The sequence below is a fragment of the Balaenoptera borealis genome (genome assembly GCF_965194805.1).
Source record: "Balaenoptera borealis genome assembly, chromosome: X".
Lineage (NCBI taxonomy): Eukaryota > Metazoa > Chordata > Mammalia > Artiodactyla > Balaenopteridae > Balaenoptera > Balaenoptera borealis.
Window position 1 is genome coordinate 42,376,500 of NC_138881.1, and position 18,530 is coordinate 42,395,029.

The 18,530-nt window shown below is 45.1% G+C and overlaps 1 protein-coding gene across 2 annotated transcripts in view; it reads right to left on the reverse strand.

Annotated features, from left to right (window-relative positions):
* The window catches only part of SYN1 (synapsin I), a 43,174-nt gene extending 28,084 nt beyond the window's left edge, over window positions 1–15,090 (reverse strand). The window contains exons 1-5 of one of the 2 annotated variants that reach the window (XM_082378158.1): window positions 14,573–15,090; window positions 5,714–5,771; window positions 5,519–5,610; window positions 3,728–3,884; window positions 3,466–3,555 (exon numbers count right to left, since the gene is read on the reverse strand). In XM_082378158.1, the coding sequence (XP_082234284.1) occupies window positions 3,466–3,555; window positions 3,728–3,884; window positions 5,519–5,610; window positions 5,714–5,771; window positions 14,573–14,949 (774 nt within the window). In that variant the 5' untranslated portion in view covers window positions 14,950–15,090. The remainder of the gene's footprint in view (window positions 1–3,465; window positions 3,556–3,727; window positions 3,885–5,518; window positions 5,611–5,713; window positions 5,772–14,572) is intronic. The other variant, XM_082378157.1, reaches the window with a different exon arrangement.
* Window positions 15,091–18,530: the final 3,440 nt, after the last annotated feature.

An 18,530-nucleotide genomic window follows, 5' to 3' on the forward strand; every position in this document is an offset into this window, starting at 1 on the left:
TTAAATAATGGATAAAACAACTAGACAGAGGATAAACAAGGAAAGAGAAGACCCAAACAACACTATAAACCAACTAGACCTAACAGACATCTATAGAACATTCCATCCTACAACAGCAGCATACATGTTCTTCTCAAGTGTACATAGAACATTCTCTAGGACAGACTATATGTTACGCAAAACAAATCTCAATAATGTAAAAGAGCTGAAACATACAAAGTATGTTCTCTGACCACAACTGAATGAAATTAGAAACCAATAACAGAAGGAAATTTGGGAAATTCACAAATATGTGGAAAGTAAACAACACACTCCTAAATAACCAATGGGTCAAAGAAGAACTCACCATGAAAATTAGAAGATACTTTGAGATGAACGAAAATGAAGACAACATACAAAAATTGCTTATAGGGAAATTTTAGCCGTAAACGTCTACATTTAAAAAGAAGAAAGATATCAAATCAATAACCTAATCTTCTTAAGAAACTATACAAAAAACAAAAACAAACACCAGAGCAAGCAGAAAGAAAGAAGTAATAAAGATTAGAGTGGAAATAAATGAAGCTGAGAATAGAAAAACAATAGAGAAAATCAATGAAGCCAAAAGTTGGTTCTTTGAGAAGATCAACAAAATAAGCAAACATTTAGACTAAGGTTTTATTTTATTTATTTATTTATTTATTTATTTAAACTAAGATTTTAAAAAAGAGAAAACTAATTGCTAAAACCAGGAATGAAAGAGACATAACTACTGACCTTAAAGAAATAAAAAGGATTATAAGAGAACACTATGAACAATTCTATGCCAACAAATTAGAAAACCTAGTTGAAATGGACAAATTTCTAGGAAGACACAAACTCCCAAAACTAATTCAAGAAGAAATGGAAAATCTGGATAGACCTACGATAAGTGAAGAGATTGAATTAGTATTTAAAAAAAAAAAAAACTTCCTACAAAGAAATACCCAGGACCAGATGTCTTCACCAGTGAAGTATGCCAAACATTTAAAATAAAATTAACACTAGGGACTTTCCTGGAGGTCCAGTGGTTAAGACTCCACGCTTCCACTGCAGGGGACACGGGTTTGATCCCTGGTCGGGGAATTAAGATCCCACATGCCGCACGGCACAGCAAAAAAATACAAAAATTTAAAAATTTAAATATTAAAAATAAAATAAACACTAATCTTTCATTAACTCTTCCTACAAATAGAAGAGGAGGGAACACTGTCCATTTCATTCTATGAGGCTACTATTACCCTGATACCAAAACCAGACAAAGACATCATTAGAAAACTACAGATCAATATCCCTTATGATTATTGATACCATAATTTTCAACAAAATACTAACTGAATCCCGTAGCATATAAAAAGGATTATATGTCAGACCAAGTGGGATCTGGCCCAAGAATGCAAGTGTGGCTCAATTTGCATGAAAATCAATATGGTAATACGCCACATTCATAGAATAAAGGACAAAAAGCCGTATCATATCAAAAAACATAGAAAAAGCATTTGACAGAGTCCAGCGTCCTTCCATGATAAAAACACTTCAACAAATAAAGAATAGAAGGGAACTTCATCAACACTTAGGTAGCAGTTAATAAATGTCAGATGCACTGTTGTAACCACTTTATGTTCATTAAATAATTTAATTCTCACACTAACTCTATAAGGCAGGAACTATTATTACCCATATTTTACAGATGGGAAAACTGAGGCACAGAGCATTTAACTAACATTTCTTATGTTCGGAAGCTAATAAGTTGTGGAGTTAGGATTACAACACAGAAATTCTGACTACAGGGTCCATGTTCTTAACCATAGTCAGCTATACTATCTCTCAGTGAATGTAAAATAATAATAATGATAAACAAACTTGGTTTCCTAAGAACTAATGATTTGATCTTCATCTGTTAGTAAACTTAATTCATAGCACTGTTGACTTATATCAGTGACCATAATTTGTAATACTTGTAAGAATTTTTAATATTAGTACCAATGTTTATTTAAGTTGGTAAAGCTGGGTCAATACTGATATTTAATTGTAATTTAATTCATAACACTGGTGATGATTACTTATATAAGTAAACATAATTTGTAACATTGTAAAAAACTTCTCAAATTAGTTATAAAACTTGATGGCATTGGTAATGGTGATTCAATTTCTTTTTTTTTTTCCAATTTCTATTTGTAACTAAAACCTGATTCATAACTGTGGTACTCATAACTTATACTAGTAAACATAACTTTAATGTTAGTAATTATTTATGATATCAATTGGATGTTAACCATATTAATAATGATTTCTGTTAGTAACTGTAGGATAGCTCAAAACATAGGTACTCATAATTTATATTAGTAATCTTAATTTGTAACATTGGCAGTAATTTGTAACAGTACTTTACAATGTTTGTACTAATAGTTTAATTTCTTTTAGTAATTATAACTTAATTCACAACATAGGTACTAATCACTTATATTGATGATCTTAATTTGTAACACTGTAATAAATTGTAATCTTAGTTGTAATATTTGATGATATTAGTAATGATAATACAATTTTTATTATTAAGTGTAATATAATTCAAAACAGGGACTTATAATTTATATTAGAGCATAATTTATAATATCGATAATAATTTGTAATAATAGTTATAATCTTCAATGGTACTAGTAATAATTATCAACTTCTATTAGGAACTATAATTTAATTCATAACATTGGTACTCACAATTTTTTATCAGTAACAGTAATTTGTAATACTGGGTATAATTTGTAATATTAGTGATTATATTTGTGGTAAAAGTAGCCGACAATCCAATTTTCTATTTGTATACAATCTAATTTTTAACACTGCTACTGATAATTTTTATTGGCAATCCTAATTTGAAACACTATTAACATTTCTATCAGGAGGAATATTTGGTAATGTTAGTAACAATGACTTGATTTGTATATGTAACATAATCTGATGTGCATCATTATTTTTTAAGTCTTTATTGAATTTGTTACAATATTGCTTCTGTTTTGTGTTTTGGTATTTTGGCCGTGAGGCATGTGGGATCTTAGAATTATGCAACGCTTCATGAATTTGCGTGTCATCCTTGCGCAGGGGCCATGCTAATCTTCTCTGAATCGTTCCAATTTTAGTATATGTGCTGCCGAAGTGAGCACCATAATCTGAGTCATTACATTAATTCTGTTAATTTACATTAGAAATCAGTTTTTTAATACTGGTGAGAATAGATACTATAACAGGATCAATGATTTAATCACACTTGTAACAACATAAGTAAATTCCTGGTAGTAATAAACCCTATCACGAAGCAACGTCGCCCTCCACGTGCATGTGCCGGCTGCACTCTCTGATAGCATACCACTGGTAATACATCCATTGGCAATACTATTGCAATAGGCATGATGCCTTTCCTTCCAGCTCACTCCCTTTCCCCAGACTCACCATCTCTTTGTGATTGGGGTAGAAGGTCTGATCGATTAGAGGGAATTCCTCTGTCCCCAGTTTCTTGTGCAGTCGAACCATCTGAGCGAACTATGAGAGTCAGGAGAGACGGGTCAGCAAGTCCCTTTACCTGGAGGGAGTCTCCAAGCTGGGACTCCAAGCTTCCAAACTTCCTCCGTTCCCCCAGATCACAGTGGTTTCAAGCTCCCGCATGCATGTATGAGCTGTTCCCTCTGCCAGTAGCACCCTTCCTGTCACTTACCACCCAGGGCTTGTCACAGAAGTTGTAGACAGAATGCAAAGAGTTAACGCTGGGGATTCCGGCATACTGCAGCCCAATGACCAAACTGCGGTAGTCTCCATTCCGTGCCATGCTGAAGGCATGCTGGCGGATCAGCACGAAGTCTGGTTTCAGAGACCTGGGGTGGCAAGGGTAGAGTGTAGATGGTCCTCCCAGAAGCTCCCCACCGCCTTTAGAATAAAGGTCAAGTTTTGAAATCTCCACAGCTCCTAGAAACTACACAGTGGTTTCTCACCTCAGCCACATACACAAGCTGTTCCCTCCACCACATGTGCCCTTCCTACCCTTTCCTCATCTGGTGGCCCTCTTAAGCCTTTCCTGCCTGCTCCTCTCCTCACCAAGGTGAGCTTGCAACTTGCCCGCTCAGCTCTCACAGCTCCCGGTCACAATCTCTCAGACTACTTCTGTCCACAAAGGATGCTGCCCAGAATAAATTCCAGCCTCAGAGCCTCTACATGGGCTATTCCCTCTGCCTGAAACGCTTCCTCCCTAGATTTCTACATGCACCACTCCTCCACCTCCTTCAGGTCTTTTCTCAAATGTCTCTCACACTACTGGTCTACCCCCAACCAAACAGCAGACCCTTCCCCAATCCCTTCACCAATCCCTATACCCCTTTGCTGATATTTTTTTCTTAGCACTTTGAATTTTCTTCTTTATTTGTTTATTGTGTGTATCCCACAGTAGAATGTAAGCTTCATGAGAGCAGAGGGATTTTTTTGTCTTTTTTGGGGTCTGTTTTGTTCACTGCCAGGACCTCAGCATGTACAACAGCTCCTGGCACACAGTAGATACTCAGTAAATATTTGTTGAATGTAAAATGCTGAGAGCAGCACCTGGCATGCAGTAGATGCTCAAGAAATGTTTGTTGAATCAATATTTGGTTGGCCAAAAAGTTCGTTTGGATTTTTCTGTAAGATGTTATGGAAGAACTCGAATGAACTTTTTGGCCAACCCAATAACTGAGAAGTTTGGCTTGTGGTCTTCTGGGATCCTTGGCTCTTCTCCAGAAGAGAAGCTATCTCCTTACATTCTGTGCCTAAGTTCTTTTTCTAAAAATTGGAATATAATTGGCATGCTATATGTCAATTATTGTATAAGTTTAAGGTGTATAACATGTTGATTTGATACATTTACATATTATAATATGATTGCCATTGTAGCATTAGTTAGTACCTCTACCATGTCACATAATTATTTCCTTTTTCATGGTGGGAATAATTAAGATCTGGTCTTTTAGCAGGTTTGCTGATTATGATACGATATTATTGTCTGTATCCACCGCACTGTGGATTAGATCTCTAGGATTTATTTATCTACCAGTTGCAAGTTTGTACTCTTAAACAACATCTCTCCTATTCTTCCACCCCACCCCCTAGCCTCTGGCAATCACCTTTCTACTCTCTGTCTCTATTAGTTTGGCTCTTTCAGATTCCACATATAAGTGATAGCATACAGTATTTCTCTTTCCCTGTCTGATTTATCTCACTTAGCATAATGTCCTCAAGATCCAACCATGTTGTCACAAATGGCAGGATTTCCTTCTTTCTCATGGCTGAATAACATCCCATGTGTGTGTGTGTGTATCACTTCTTTATCCATTCATCTGTTGATGGATACTTAGGTTGGCTATTGCAACGTGCCTAAGTTCTTGCTCACAGAAGGATGAGAGGGGAGGTGGGGACTCTCCCTCAGCTCTAAGGGAGCCCTTATGCTTCCCCCATAACACCAAGGTAACCTTTTTACACTCACCGCACAACCTTCACCCCATTCCGAAGAACTTCCATGTCCACAGAGAATCCACCATTGGCATGAGCCACGAGGTTGAGATCAGAGAATTCAGCCTGGGAAGGAAAAAAAATCAGGGATTCACTCACATCACACAAAAAAGACCACTCAGTTTGCAGTCTGGACAGTTGACCCCCATGTCCACCTGCCCGAACTCACCTGTTCTACTTTAATGTCAATTTCTCCATGGATCTTTTTCCCTTTGAAGTATTTCGCCCTGAAGAGGAAAAGCAGAGCACATCCGTCAATGCTCCAAATCTCAGGAAGACAAAACCCAGGCTGGTCCTTTGACCCCTTTGCCCCTCCAGTGCCACTAGAGAAACTATAATGTGATTTATAATTGTTGAAATACTTTGAAAAACCTAACAGTTCTTTGTGAACAATGAAGTCTGTTGTAATCCTTGTGGAGCTATGTAAATGTCAAAGGACATTGCAAACTATAAAACAAGTTCTTAAAACACAGAGAGCAGGCATTTCCCAAAGTATGGTCTGCTTGTCACACTGCTATCTGAAAAGCTTTGCAAAACAAGGAGTGCTTTGTAAAGTGTAACATACTTTGAAATTGCATGGAGGTTTGTAAATGGCAAAGAACCTTAGGGGATATATATATATACGGAGTGTGCCCAGGTATGCGTCAGCGCCTATGTCTGCTTGTGTGGTCTGAAGCATCTCTCTGCTTTCTAGCCCTTTCCCAAGGAAGAACACATTCACCATGTGTAGTTGTGCACTGAGAGGGACACAGCAGCCATGAGTGGGCAGCTGCATTAGAAAAGGAGGAGCAGATTGAGGGGTGCAGGCCGGTGGGGGTTCTATAGAAGCCAGAGTCAGCCATGATGAGGGTGGGGAGGAATGCAGCTGAGGATGAGGGGAAGCCACAGGAGGGGAGAGGCGTAGGAACAGCAGTAGACACATCACGAACTGCTAAGTCACTGTCCCTGGGCCCATTCCCAGATGGGCTTCTCCCCCAGGCCCAGGATTCCTTCCTGACAGGCTTCTCTACAGACAGAAGCTCATCCCCAATCAGGTTTCCCGTAGAAGAAGGCTGAGGGGAGGAGCCACTCCTGGGATTGCCTACATGCACACAATCAGGGTCTCTGATATACACAGCACAACCAGCCCTAGTGATTTCACTGACATACCCCTAAGACCCCAAGCACAGCTATTTTCTCCTCTCTCTCCCTCTTCCCTCCTACCCCCTACTCCATCACTGACACTGTCCCCTCACAGATGTTGGAAGAGAATCTCTTAGACCTGTGCATTTTTCATTTAGAAAATGATGATGATCACATGATATCACTTATATGTGGAATCTAAAGAAATGGTACAAATGAACTTATGTACAAAACAGAAATAGAATCACAGATGTAGAAAACAAACTTATGGTTACCAGGGGGCAAGGGGGGGGAGGGATAAATTGGGAATTTGGGATTGACATATACACGCTACTATATATAAAATAGATAACTAGTAAGGACCTACTGTATAGCACAAGGAACTCTACTCAGCACTCTGTAATGACCTATATGGGACAAGAATCTAAAAAAGAGTGGATATATGTATAACTGATTCACTTTGCTGTACACCTGAAACTAACACAACATTATAAATCAACTATACTCCAATAAAAAATTTAAAAAATAAAAATAAAAAAATTAGATGAATGGAAAAATAAATAAATAAATAAATAAATGCAAATGATGAGTATAGACTATCTCACTTTTTTTAAAAAACTTTTTTGACCATAAATGTAGTGGATACTGTGGTGTTCTGCTCAGATCTCCTCTTCAGGGCCAATGCACCCTGAATATCAGCTGTTGAAAGATCACAGCTGTGTCCCCTTGGGAATTGTCTTCTGTCACAGGGAACTTCCTTGGCCAAGGTTATACTTGCTTCTGGCAGCCCATGGCTGATATCTGGTCTATGAGTGAGTACAAAGGCCAGCCTCTTTGCCTCAGTATAGGCTGACTCTGAAGGACCATCCTAGCTCTAGAGCTCCCCCTTAGGATCAGCTGAGGCCTTGGATGCTACCGCATTGTGGACCCACTTCTCCCTCTGCTCAACCTTGCCCTCCTTACAGGTGCTGATTCCAAAGGCACTCCCCAGTAAGCCTGTGCATGCAATTCTCTGCCTCAAAATCTGTTTTCAGAGACCCCAACCTAAAACAGTGGGCCAGGACTTCACTTATGACCTTATGTCATAAGCAGATGAGCAAGAGATGGTTAGCACATTGCCTTGATAAGACACATGCACTCCAGAGGGTGGGAGATAAACCCTGAAAAGACTCAGGGTCCTGCCCATTAGTGCGATTTTTAGGGATTCAGTGGGCCAAGGTATGCCAGGACAGCCCCTCCAAATAATCGCGCAGAGCATTGCATCTTGCACCTTCCACCATGAGGAAGGCCTCTTCAGGTTCAGGTGAGAGGTCTCTTTAGGTTCTGGAGGCAGCGTATTCCACACCTGGAAATACTGTTCCGATCCATATTTCAGGTGACACATAAGGCTGCCAGCCCTGAGCAGGTCCAGGCCGTGGTGTGAGCAGTCCTGCCACTCAGGTCATATGATCTGGCAGATCCTACGATACTGGATAGTGGGGAAAATGCAGTGTGCAGCTTACGGGATGCCTGAGTGGGAGGCCTCTGGGGTTCTGGAGCAAGGCCATGCCATCTGCAGCAGAGAATTACACAGTTTTTGAGAAACAAATCCTGGTGCAGTACTGGGCCCCGAGAGAGACAGAATGCCTGACCGTGGGGTACCAAGGGACCACGTATCCTGGTGCCTATTATGAGCTGGGTCCTGCCAGGCCCACCAAGTAATGAAGTCAGATGGGCCCAGGAGCCAGGATCGACCCCAGGCAGGACCATGCAAGCTGCCTGAGCAAGTAACCCGGATGCCCGTGTCATCCACACTGTGTGTGAGTGCCTCCCTCAGCTCACTAAGGGAACACCTTACAACCAGCAGATGAAGGAAGAAAAAGCCTAAGCTGGGTTCACAAATGAGTTGGCTTGGTACGTGGGTGGAAGCCAAAAATGGACAATGACGATGCTATAGCCCCACTCAGAGTGGTCTTGAAAAACAGTGGCAAAGCTCCCAATGGGCAGAGCTTTGGGCTGTGCACCTGGTCATCTATTTTGTGGGGAAAGAGAAGTGACCCAAGATTCGAATACATATTCACTGATGGGCAGTGGTAAATGGCTTGGCTGATTAGACAGAGGCCTTGAATGAACAATATTGGAAGATCAGGAAAAGGAGGTCTGGGACACCGAAATGTGGGTGGACGTACGGGAGTGGAGATGAAACGGAGTGAGGAGTGAAGATATTTGTACTGTGTGTTTACACCCATCAGATAGCATCCACCCTGGAAGTGGCACTAAGCAACCAGGTAGACAGAATGACTCAGCCAAATGATGTCAGCCAGCTTCTAGAATCAGCCAGTGCTGGCAGATGGGCACACGTATGAAGTGGCAAGGGTAACAGAGATAGAGGCAGCATGTGAGGCCTACGGCATTATTGCTGAATGTCCAACCTGCCAGCACCAGAGACCAATATTGAGTCCCTGACACAGCACCATCCCTCAAGAAGACCAACCGGCCACTCCATGGCGAACTGACTACACCGGGATCCTTCCACTCTGGAAAGAGTAATGACTGATTTTGACTGGAATATTCTATATATGGGTTTGTCTTTCCTGACTACAGGACCTTAGCCAGCAACCCTGTCCAAGGGCTTACATAATATTTGATCCACCAGTATGGGATCCCACATAACATTGCATCAAACTGAAGGACACACTTTACAGCAAAGGAGGTGCAAAAGTAAGCCCACGACCATGGAATCAACTGATGACATTATATACCGCGCCACCCAGAAGCTGCTGGCCTGATAGAGTGATAGAACAACCTGGTGTAGCCACAGCTAAGACCTAAGCTTGGAGGTGATACCGTGCAGGAATGGGATACCATCCTCCAAAACACAGGGTACACGCTAAATCTGTTGTTTGTGCTGTGCTCTTTAGAGGTAGAATACACCTGTCTGGAGACTCGGAGGTGAAAGTAGGAGTGGCCCGGCTTACCATCAATCCCAGTGATCCACTTTTGGAATGTGTGCTTCCTGTTCCCTCAGGGTTCTGCAAGGTTAGAGGTCCTGGTTTTCCAAGGGGGAACACTGCTACCAGGGGACACAGCAAGAATCCCATTACCTTCTAAGCTTTGACTGCTACCTGGACGCTTCAGGTTTCTCATGCCAACGGAAAGGAAGACGAGTCACTGTCTTGGCAGGGGCACGTGACCCTAATCATCAGGAGGAGATAGGGTTGCTGTTACACAGTGGGGGCAGGGAGGAATATGTTTGGCCCCCAGGCGATCTGCTTGGGCATCTGTCGGTACTCCTTGCTTAACATTGATGGCAAATGGACGAGTACAGCAGCCACAGCCTGAGGGGATGGGGACCAGGAGCTCAGGGATCCCTCAAGGATGAGGGAATGGATCACTCACCAGGTAAGCCACTGAGACCAAGGGGGGGTGCTAGCCGAGGGTGAGGGGAATCTAGAATGTGAGGGAGAGGAAGGAAACAATGCATCATTTACTTATGCCACATTTATCAACTATGGCAGTGGAGGCTGCAGTTTGTCCAACTAACTGTGCTCTTTCAAGTGTCCCCCAGAAAACAAGATCAATTAGAATCCTGGAGACGCTGTTCCCAGATGGGGTGAACTTACTTCTAAAAAGCAAGTGAATCTGAGCAGCCCAGGGGGTAGGCTGTGCGCTCCACCCAGATCTTCACACTCCTCCTTCTTGTCACATCTGTCCCCCAGCTTCTGGGAACACCTGCTGCTGAAGGCTCACAGTGCTGTCCGTCACTGGGAACTGCCCCCTGAAGCAGGGACTCACCTTCCGCAAGATTATGCCTCCTCCCAGAGGGCAGCCTGCAGCCAGTGACTGACTGATGCAGGACTACAAAAGCCTGGCCACCCCATCTCAACTGGGACAACTCTGAAGGGTCATCCCAGCTCCAGAGCTCCCCAGATGATCGGCTGGGACAACTGTTGTGAAGCATCACAGCTCAGCCTTTCCTTCTGCCAAATCCTGCTTCCCCCACTCCTCCCCTGCAACACGTGTTATTCCCAAGAGCTCTCTCCGATCAATCTGCACACAAATCTCAGAGTCTCAGGGTCTGCTTCCAGGAAAGTCTAAGAAAAGAAGCCACAAGAAGAAATATATAACCCACTATATACATATTTACATAATAACCCATCCTATATATGTAATATATATTATATAAGACATATAATGTTGTACAGAAAATTTAATATAGGATGTCTTATATAACATATTGCATATTATATATTATGTTACAGTATCTAGAATGTGTATAAATATGCATATATTAGAATGAAAGTTTCAGTAAATAATTACCTTTAGTATTTGCAATGGAGTCTGATATTTCCTATTCTATTTTATTCCATTTCATGAAGAAAAACATACACATATATATGTATTATATACTATAAACTCGTTATATAACAAATGTATTAGAGAATAGACATAATATATATGGTATACATTATTGATTACATTTCTTGTTGGAGTGACAGTTTCACTAAATAATAATTCCACTTACTATGTGCAATATACTCTGTTACTATTTTTATGTATCAATATGATCATGTATCATAGTTCTACTTTCATTTCATGAAGAGAATGAAATGCTGGTCACAAGCCAAGAGGTGACCCACAGCCGAAAAAACACTGGACTAAATTATCTGTAGAAAGAGGTGACGAGTCTCAACTGTGAGTCTGCAACTTTAAACCACACAGGGCTCAAGACCCAGGAAGGAATGAGAGTGGTGAGGTTTGGTGGGAAAGGCATCAGACTGTGCTTAGGTGTACAATCCATTACAGAGTTTGCACAACTGCTCCTTTATTCCAGGCTGAAATCCCTAAGCTTGCGTGCTTCTGAATGTCTGCAAGTTGGTGATGCAGAGGTCTCTCTTCCTCACACTGAACCTGGTGTACACAGGCTCTCTCCCTTTGCCCATCCCACCCCGCCTACAGCAGACACTAAAGAAATGGTTGCTAGGTTGATTGGAAGAGAAGACTGGAGTGGCTGCTGGGATAAAGGAGGGCTTTCGGGATACAGAAGTGGAAGGGAAGAATTGTTCACAGAATTCAGCAGATGCTCAATAAATGCTCGCTAGACAAGTTCGAAGAAAAAAGTGGAAAACACTGGAGTTGTGATTATGGAAAGGGGAAGGGTCTTGTCAGTAGTCAGTAGATAATTAATAAACGCTTGATGGAACGAGGGAAAAGGCAGCAAAGGACCTGCCTGGAGGGTCGAAGTGAAGAAGGGAAGTCTAAAGGAGGGTGGTTACCGGTATACAGCAGGGGCTTCATTAAGGTTTGTTGACTTCAATGGAGCAAATTTAGCCAGGAAGATGGCATCTGTGTGAGTGGGTGTTAGTGAAGGAATTACAACACGTGTTCAATAAATGCTTTATGGATTGAGGGAGAAGAGAGTGGAGGAGTCTGCTGCAGGGATGGGAATGTCGTTGTTTGAACAGGACACAGTAAAAGAGTGATAAATGCTTTTTGGATTAATTGGGGGAAAAGGGCAGTTGGGAAGATGGCTGCTATGTGGGGGAGGGAACCTAGCCAGAAAACAGTAGGTACACATCATGAGCTTTCGATTGTGCCGTGTGAAAGGCAGGATGGAGATTGTCGAAGGGGGAGTTAGGGCTACAGGAGGGGGAGAAGAGGCACTGAATATGGGGTTCTCAGTAGTATACAGTAAGTGTTCATTAAAAGATTGTTGGGGCTGAGTGGAGGAGAAAGTATGGAGAATACAGCTGGTGGTTGGGATTAGAAGGAAAGGGAACTGAGGAGGGTTCATCCTAGTATATAGTAGTGCTTAATAAATGCCTCCCATACTCTTACACATGGAAAGTATGCAATAAATATCTGTAGAATGAATAAATAGAGAGAGCTCTGAATAGAGACAAAGGCTTCTGGGTAAGGGTTCCTGGGGAGAGGGGTGACTAACCAGTAAAGAGCTGGTACTCAATAAATTCAGGCTGAAAGAGACCCCTGGAGAGAGAGCTCCTGAGACAAGGGCAGGAACTTCCAAGCTTGGCAAGAGGAAGTTGAGAATGGCTCTTATATAGTAGGTGCTCAGTAAGTGTTTACTGGCTTAAATAGAAAAAAGGCCCTTTGGGGTATAGACTTAAGATTGGGAGAGGGAATCCTAGCGATACTGAAGGGAGTGGGAAAAGGGTAACCCTTCTAAATTTGGTTCTAGATTTATTGAAGGAAAGGACCCTGGGGAGAGGCTTTATGATTGGCACAGGTTATCCTAGGAGTAAAGAAGGGGAATCTGCTTCCTACGCACGACAGGTACTGCATACGTGCTCACTGGGCCCACTGGAAGAAAGGCACTTTGGGGAGGAGGTGTGACTATAGAACACACAGAAGGCACTCCATCAATGCTCACAGGAGCTATTAGAGGAAAAGGCCTTCGGGGGAAGGTGATTTAGAATCGAGCACCCGGCAGACAATGGCTAAATGCTCACTGGATCCATTAAAAGAAAAGGTCTTTGGGGAAGGGGGGTGGCTAGAGATGGGCATATCGTCACTGGATCCATTGGAGGAAAAGTCTTTGGGGGAAGGGGAACGGGGATACAGTAACTTGATTTATGTAAGCTTGATTCTCCATTCTTGGGAGGAAAGGCTTTTATGGAGAAGGCACAGAATCAGGCACACAGTGGGTGCGCCACAAATGCTCCAGGAGTGATTTTTTTTAAAAGGTCTTTGGAAAGAAAGATTGAAACGGTGCACGCAGTAAGTGCAGATATATGATCACTATTAATTGGAGGCAAAGGCCTTTATGGAGAGGGTCTAAGATTGGGTCATGCAGATGGTGATCAATATATACAGACTGAAGCCACTGGAGGAAAAGGTATTGGGAAAAGGGTCTGGGGTGAGGTAAACAGCAAGCACTCAATAAATGCTTGCTGAATACACTGAAGGAAAGAGCCTTTAGAGAAGGCTCACACCTTTAGATCAGGCAGTTGATAAATGCTAAGTGGGTCCACCAAAGGAAAGGTCTTTGAAGAAGTAGCTTGAGAATAGGGGTTAAGGGAGGCACTCAAATGAATGCTTTCTAGATCCGTTGTAGGAAAAGGATTTGGAGCAGAGAGCCTGAAGATGAGCCCCACACAGAAGGCTCAAAAATGCTCATAGAACTCATTTGAGGAAAATATGTTTGAGGAAGGGGCTTGGGCGTGGGGCATACACCAGGCACTTAATAAATGCTTCCTAGATCCTTTGGAGAAATAGGCTCTTAGAGAGGGGGACTGAGTTGGGGCACAAAGAAGGCATTCAATAAAGGCTCACAGGATCCATTAAAGGCAACGCTTTGGGCGAGAATCTGGGATGGGATACATAGCAGGCACTCAATCAATGTTTAGTGAATAGTTTAAAAGGTTTTTGAGGTGAGGGCTGGGGTGGGGGCACATAGCGCACTCTGGATACATGCTCACAAGATCAGAGAAGGCCTTAGGGCAAGGACCGAGGGGGACAAGACACATATCAAGCTCTCAACGAATGTTCACAAAATTCACGTAAGCCAAAGGCCTTGAGGAAGGGCTCCCACTGAGGCACACTCCAGGCACTTGATAAATGCTCACAAGATCCATTAGAGGACAAGACCTTTGGGGCACGGGTTGGGGGTGCAGAGCACATCAGGCTCTTGATTGCTCGCAGGATATACTGAAGTCAAGGCTTTTGGGAAGGAGGCACACAGCAGGCGCCTGATAACTGCTCCCCGTATGGATCTAGAAGGTCTGGGTAGGGGCAAGGAGGAGGCAAGGGCGGGGCACACAGGAAGCGCTCCGCATAATAATTTAAAGGAAAAGGGTTTGGGCGAGGGGGCCAGGCACAGGGCACACAAGCGGCGCTCGATAATTGCTCATGATGGAACGATCTGGGGACCCAGAACCGCCGGGGGACGTCCGCAGCAGTGGCTTACCAGTCGGTGTGGGGCTCGTCGATTACCAGCAGCACCCTGGCGGCGGCGCCCCCACGGCCTGCGCCCCCAGAGCCGCCGCCCACTTGCTCGCTGAAGGTGGCGGCCGCGGCCGCCGTGGTCTGCTTGACCGCATTGGACAGCGACGAGAAGAAGCCACCGCCCCCCGAGGACCCGGGGCTAGGGGCAGCCGGAGAGGCCACGGGGGCTGCCGATGAGGCCCTCTCAGCAGTGGCGGTCGCAGGACCGGGCGTGGCTCCCGGGCTGGGGGCAGCGGGCGGCGGCGGGGGCGGCTGCGGGCGCTGCAGGTCTGTCATGTACCCATTTGGCAGATTGGCCATGAAGTTGCTGTCCGACAGGCGGCGCCGCAGGTAGTTCATGGCTGCGACGCGAGGCAGGGCGTCCTAGGAGCAGTCTGGTCAGGACCGCGGGGGCGGACCGCGCGGGGCCCAGGAGCACAGCTGTGCTCTCAGGCACGACGCGACTCTTCCGCTGCCCGCTGCAGACTGAGGCAGCGCTGAGTCGCCGCCGCCGCCGCAGCGCGGATGGTCGCGCCCGTGACCCCCTCTTTCGCGCCCCGCGTGGTGCAGTCCGGCTGGGCCGGTGGCGGCGCGGACGCGACCAAGGCGACTGGGAAGGGGAGTTTGCGGAGGAGCGGCGAGTGACGTCAGCGCGCCTTCAGGGCTGGGGTGGCGGTGGCGCGCGCCGGCAGGCGGGGGCGAAGGCACTGTCCGCGGTGCTGAAGGCGTCATTGCGCAAGCGCCACGCCGCATCCTCTCTCCCCTCCCCCGCCTCCGATTGGGGATGCGCAATTTGGGGAGTGGGGGCGGGGTGGGTGTTTGTCCGGAGGGTCCGGGTGGGTGCGTCAGGCAAGCCCCCACCCCGCCTCATCCTGGTCTTCACACGCACTCGCACTCACACGCAGGACCCTCCGCAGATACTCGGTTTCCAGTGTTGATATTCACCACAGGAGGCATTTGGGGGGATGGGAACACCCGGAGACTCAAAAGTAGTGAAATAACCCCCTCACGGCGAGGGCTGGGGGTCACACGCAGTACTCCGCGAGATCAGTTTCCCACGTCCACATAAGCTCAGCTAGGCAGAGAGATGGATGCGGGGGTGGCGTAGACAGCATCAGACAGGGGGAGGTGGACACTTGTGGGGAGTACATACCCTTGCGCTGGGGGGGTGGGGGCCGGAGTCACACAGGGAATGCCACGTATGTGGAGAAATATAGACACACACACAAGTAAGGAAACATACGGAGGCATGTGCAGAGAGAGAACACACCGATCTAGGTATCTATACAGACACACATAAGCCCAGGGTAACACTCACGGGCATGCATGCATACATGCACGCAAATACGCCTACACACGCACACAGGCACCACTCGGACACACGGAGACCCAGGGAAACTCACATGAGCATGCACACCCAGACAAAACACACCCACAGACAATCATGGACAAACCTAGATCTCCACACAGGCATTTCCTGAAGCTCTAGCCTTGATGTGTGTTCACCTCCCCACCTCACCCCCCTACACACACACTTGGCCTATAGGTCCCCATCCCTTTGCCCTGGACACAGTCAAAAACCACGATAACCATCTGGCATCGTCAGTGCTCAAGGCCATCTTCCCCTGCACCAAAGAACTTTCCACAGACAGAGGCAGACCCATCCTAGGGTATGCAAACTGTAGGTGCCAAATAGTGTTTGCCACATGAGCAAATGATCCTTGTAGGTTGGGCAGAGGTGGGCTGTGGAAGCTCCCTGTAAGATCCTGGCTACAATGAAAACACAAATCCATTTAAAAATAATCATTTGTTGACTGATTGTACCCAACCCTCACTACAGTACTATGGGGCGGGTAATATGATTTCCATTTTACAGATGGAATCCACGAACTCCAGTTCATTCCCAGAGGGTCATGTTCACTTTGTGATCCATACATTTTTTTTTTCTTTTAAGAATGTGCCAGAAAGAGGTGTCAGTGTGGCTGGAACAAAGTGAGTGAGGGAGATTGTGGCAGGAGATGGGGTCAGAGAGGTTAGCAGGGACCAGATGGAGCAGGGCCTTGTGGGCCATCGTGAGCGATAATGGTGGACCAAGTGAGGTGGAAGAAGATATGGCAAGAAGTAGGCAGATTTGGAGTTCCTTGTGCCATCAGGATTTTCAAGTGAATCATCCAGTTATTCATTTGTATATTCTTCATTCATTAAATCTTTGGCCTGTTTAAACAAGGTCGTGGTGTGAGGTCTGGAGCCAGAGAGCCTGGGTTCAAACTGGGCCTCCACTGTGTTCTTGAGAAAGTGACTTAACAGCCTCTGAAACTTGGCTTCCTCATCTGTAAAAATCATCACCCGACCCAACTCTAGAAGGGTGGGGGTGGGGGAGTGCTGTGACTTCTGCCAGGAATGTCCTTTCCTTCTCTCTCTCAAGGATCGTCTTTGGCCTAGGTCTCCAGGAAGTCCCCTCTTCCCTTAGGCTCTCACAGTCCACTATCTCTGTTCCCTCCTCCATCGCAGCCAGCTTCAGCCCACTTGCAGGCCTCTGCTTTGGCCATTCCTTCCCCCTCTCATGGATGCCCTCTCTGGCATCCCATATCCCAGTGTTCCCCAAATGGGGAACTCTCCAGAAATTGGGTATCTCCCAACATTTTGAAGTATGTGCTCCCCAGTTTTTGCTCAGTAACACAAGCAAACAAGCTCTGCTGGGCCCGTGGTGCCCTCTCTGGGGGATGGGAGCAGCTGCAGGTCTACAGATCTTTCTGGCTCCTCTGGGAGTGAGAAGTTGGGCTCCTTAGGAATCTGTCTCCAGTCTGCCTCTTCCCAGTAGCCCCATTGCCAGGTTCCTAGTACTCATGTCCCCCAGTGTCATTCCCTTTCTCCAGGTGGCTCATTTTCCAGAAATTAATTTTTTGGTAGACTGTTTTGCAGAAGAACGAAGATTCCCCCGACCCCCACCCCAGGAGTGTCTCAACTCCCTGAGGCAGAGGTAAGGCTCCTCTGTACTGGCTTCATCTTCTCCAGCAGGAAGGCACATACAGAAGGGGCTCCAAGAATGTGTTTCTTTGTTGTGCATTGGTGAGCAATGACTCTGAATCACACACACTTGACATATGTTCGTAATCAGTATTGTACCCATGTTTATAACTCACACATACATATTCATGCCACTTTGAGCATGCACACACACCCACATTCCTATAACTTACACACTGTTATATGCACACGGTTGTAACTTCACACGCACTCCACATACACTCAATACATCCTTAATTCCTGCACAGACCCATAGGTCTGCATATCACACATTCACAGAGATATGTGCCTCATAACGCACACATAGAGCCAAATTTCCACTTTCTTATAAACCCATATTTTTCTCATACCCTGGCAGTAGCACCGGAACCCCTCACTTAGGCTCATTCCTTCCAAGATAACCGAATATCCATCGATTTCATCTTCACCCCAATCCATCAATTGACCCATTTTACACAAGGGAAAATCGACCCAGAGAAGTGAGCGCCCTGACAGACTCCAGGTGTCACAGATTTCCCAACGGAAGCCTCCCACACAGAGGTGCCCCTCCACTCACAGGACAAAGTCCTAAACTCTGCTCCTGACATGGTGTTTCAAAAATGTCCAGCCCACTACCTATCTGTGCCTGTTTCCTCCTTGGTAAAATGAGGATAATAATATTGACCTCATATGTTCATTGTGGATTAAATGAATTCATGCTATGGAAAGTCTTAAAACACTACCAGGCACACAGCCTGGGTTTGTTCCCTTCACTGTGGAGACACATATGGCTCTGACTCTTCTTCCCCATCCCCCATGATGTCCAGCGCTATTGTTAGTATACAGTAGGCGTTGGTAAGTGTTGAATAAAATGTTCGAATGAAAGGATCACCCTTTCTAGTCTGTTCCCTTGCTTAGATGTCCTCCCCTTCTAC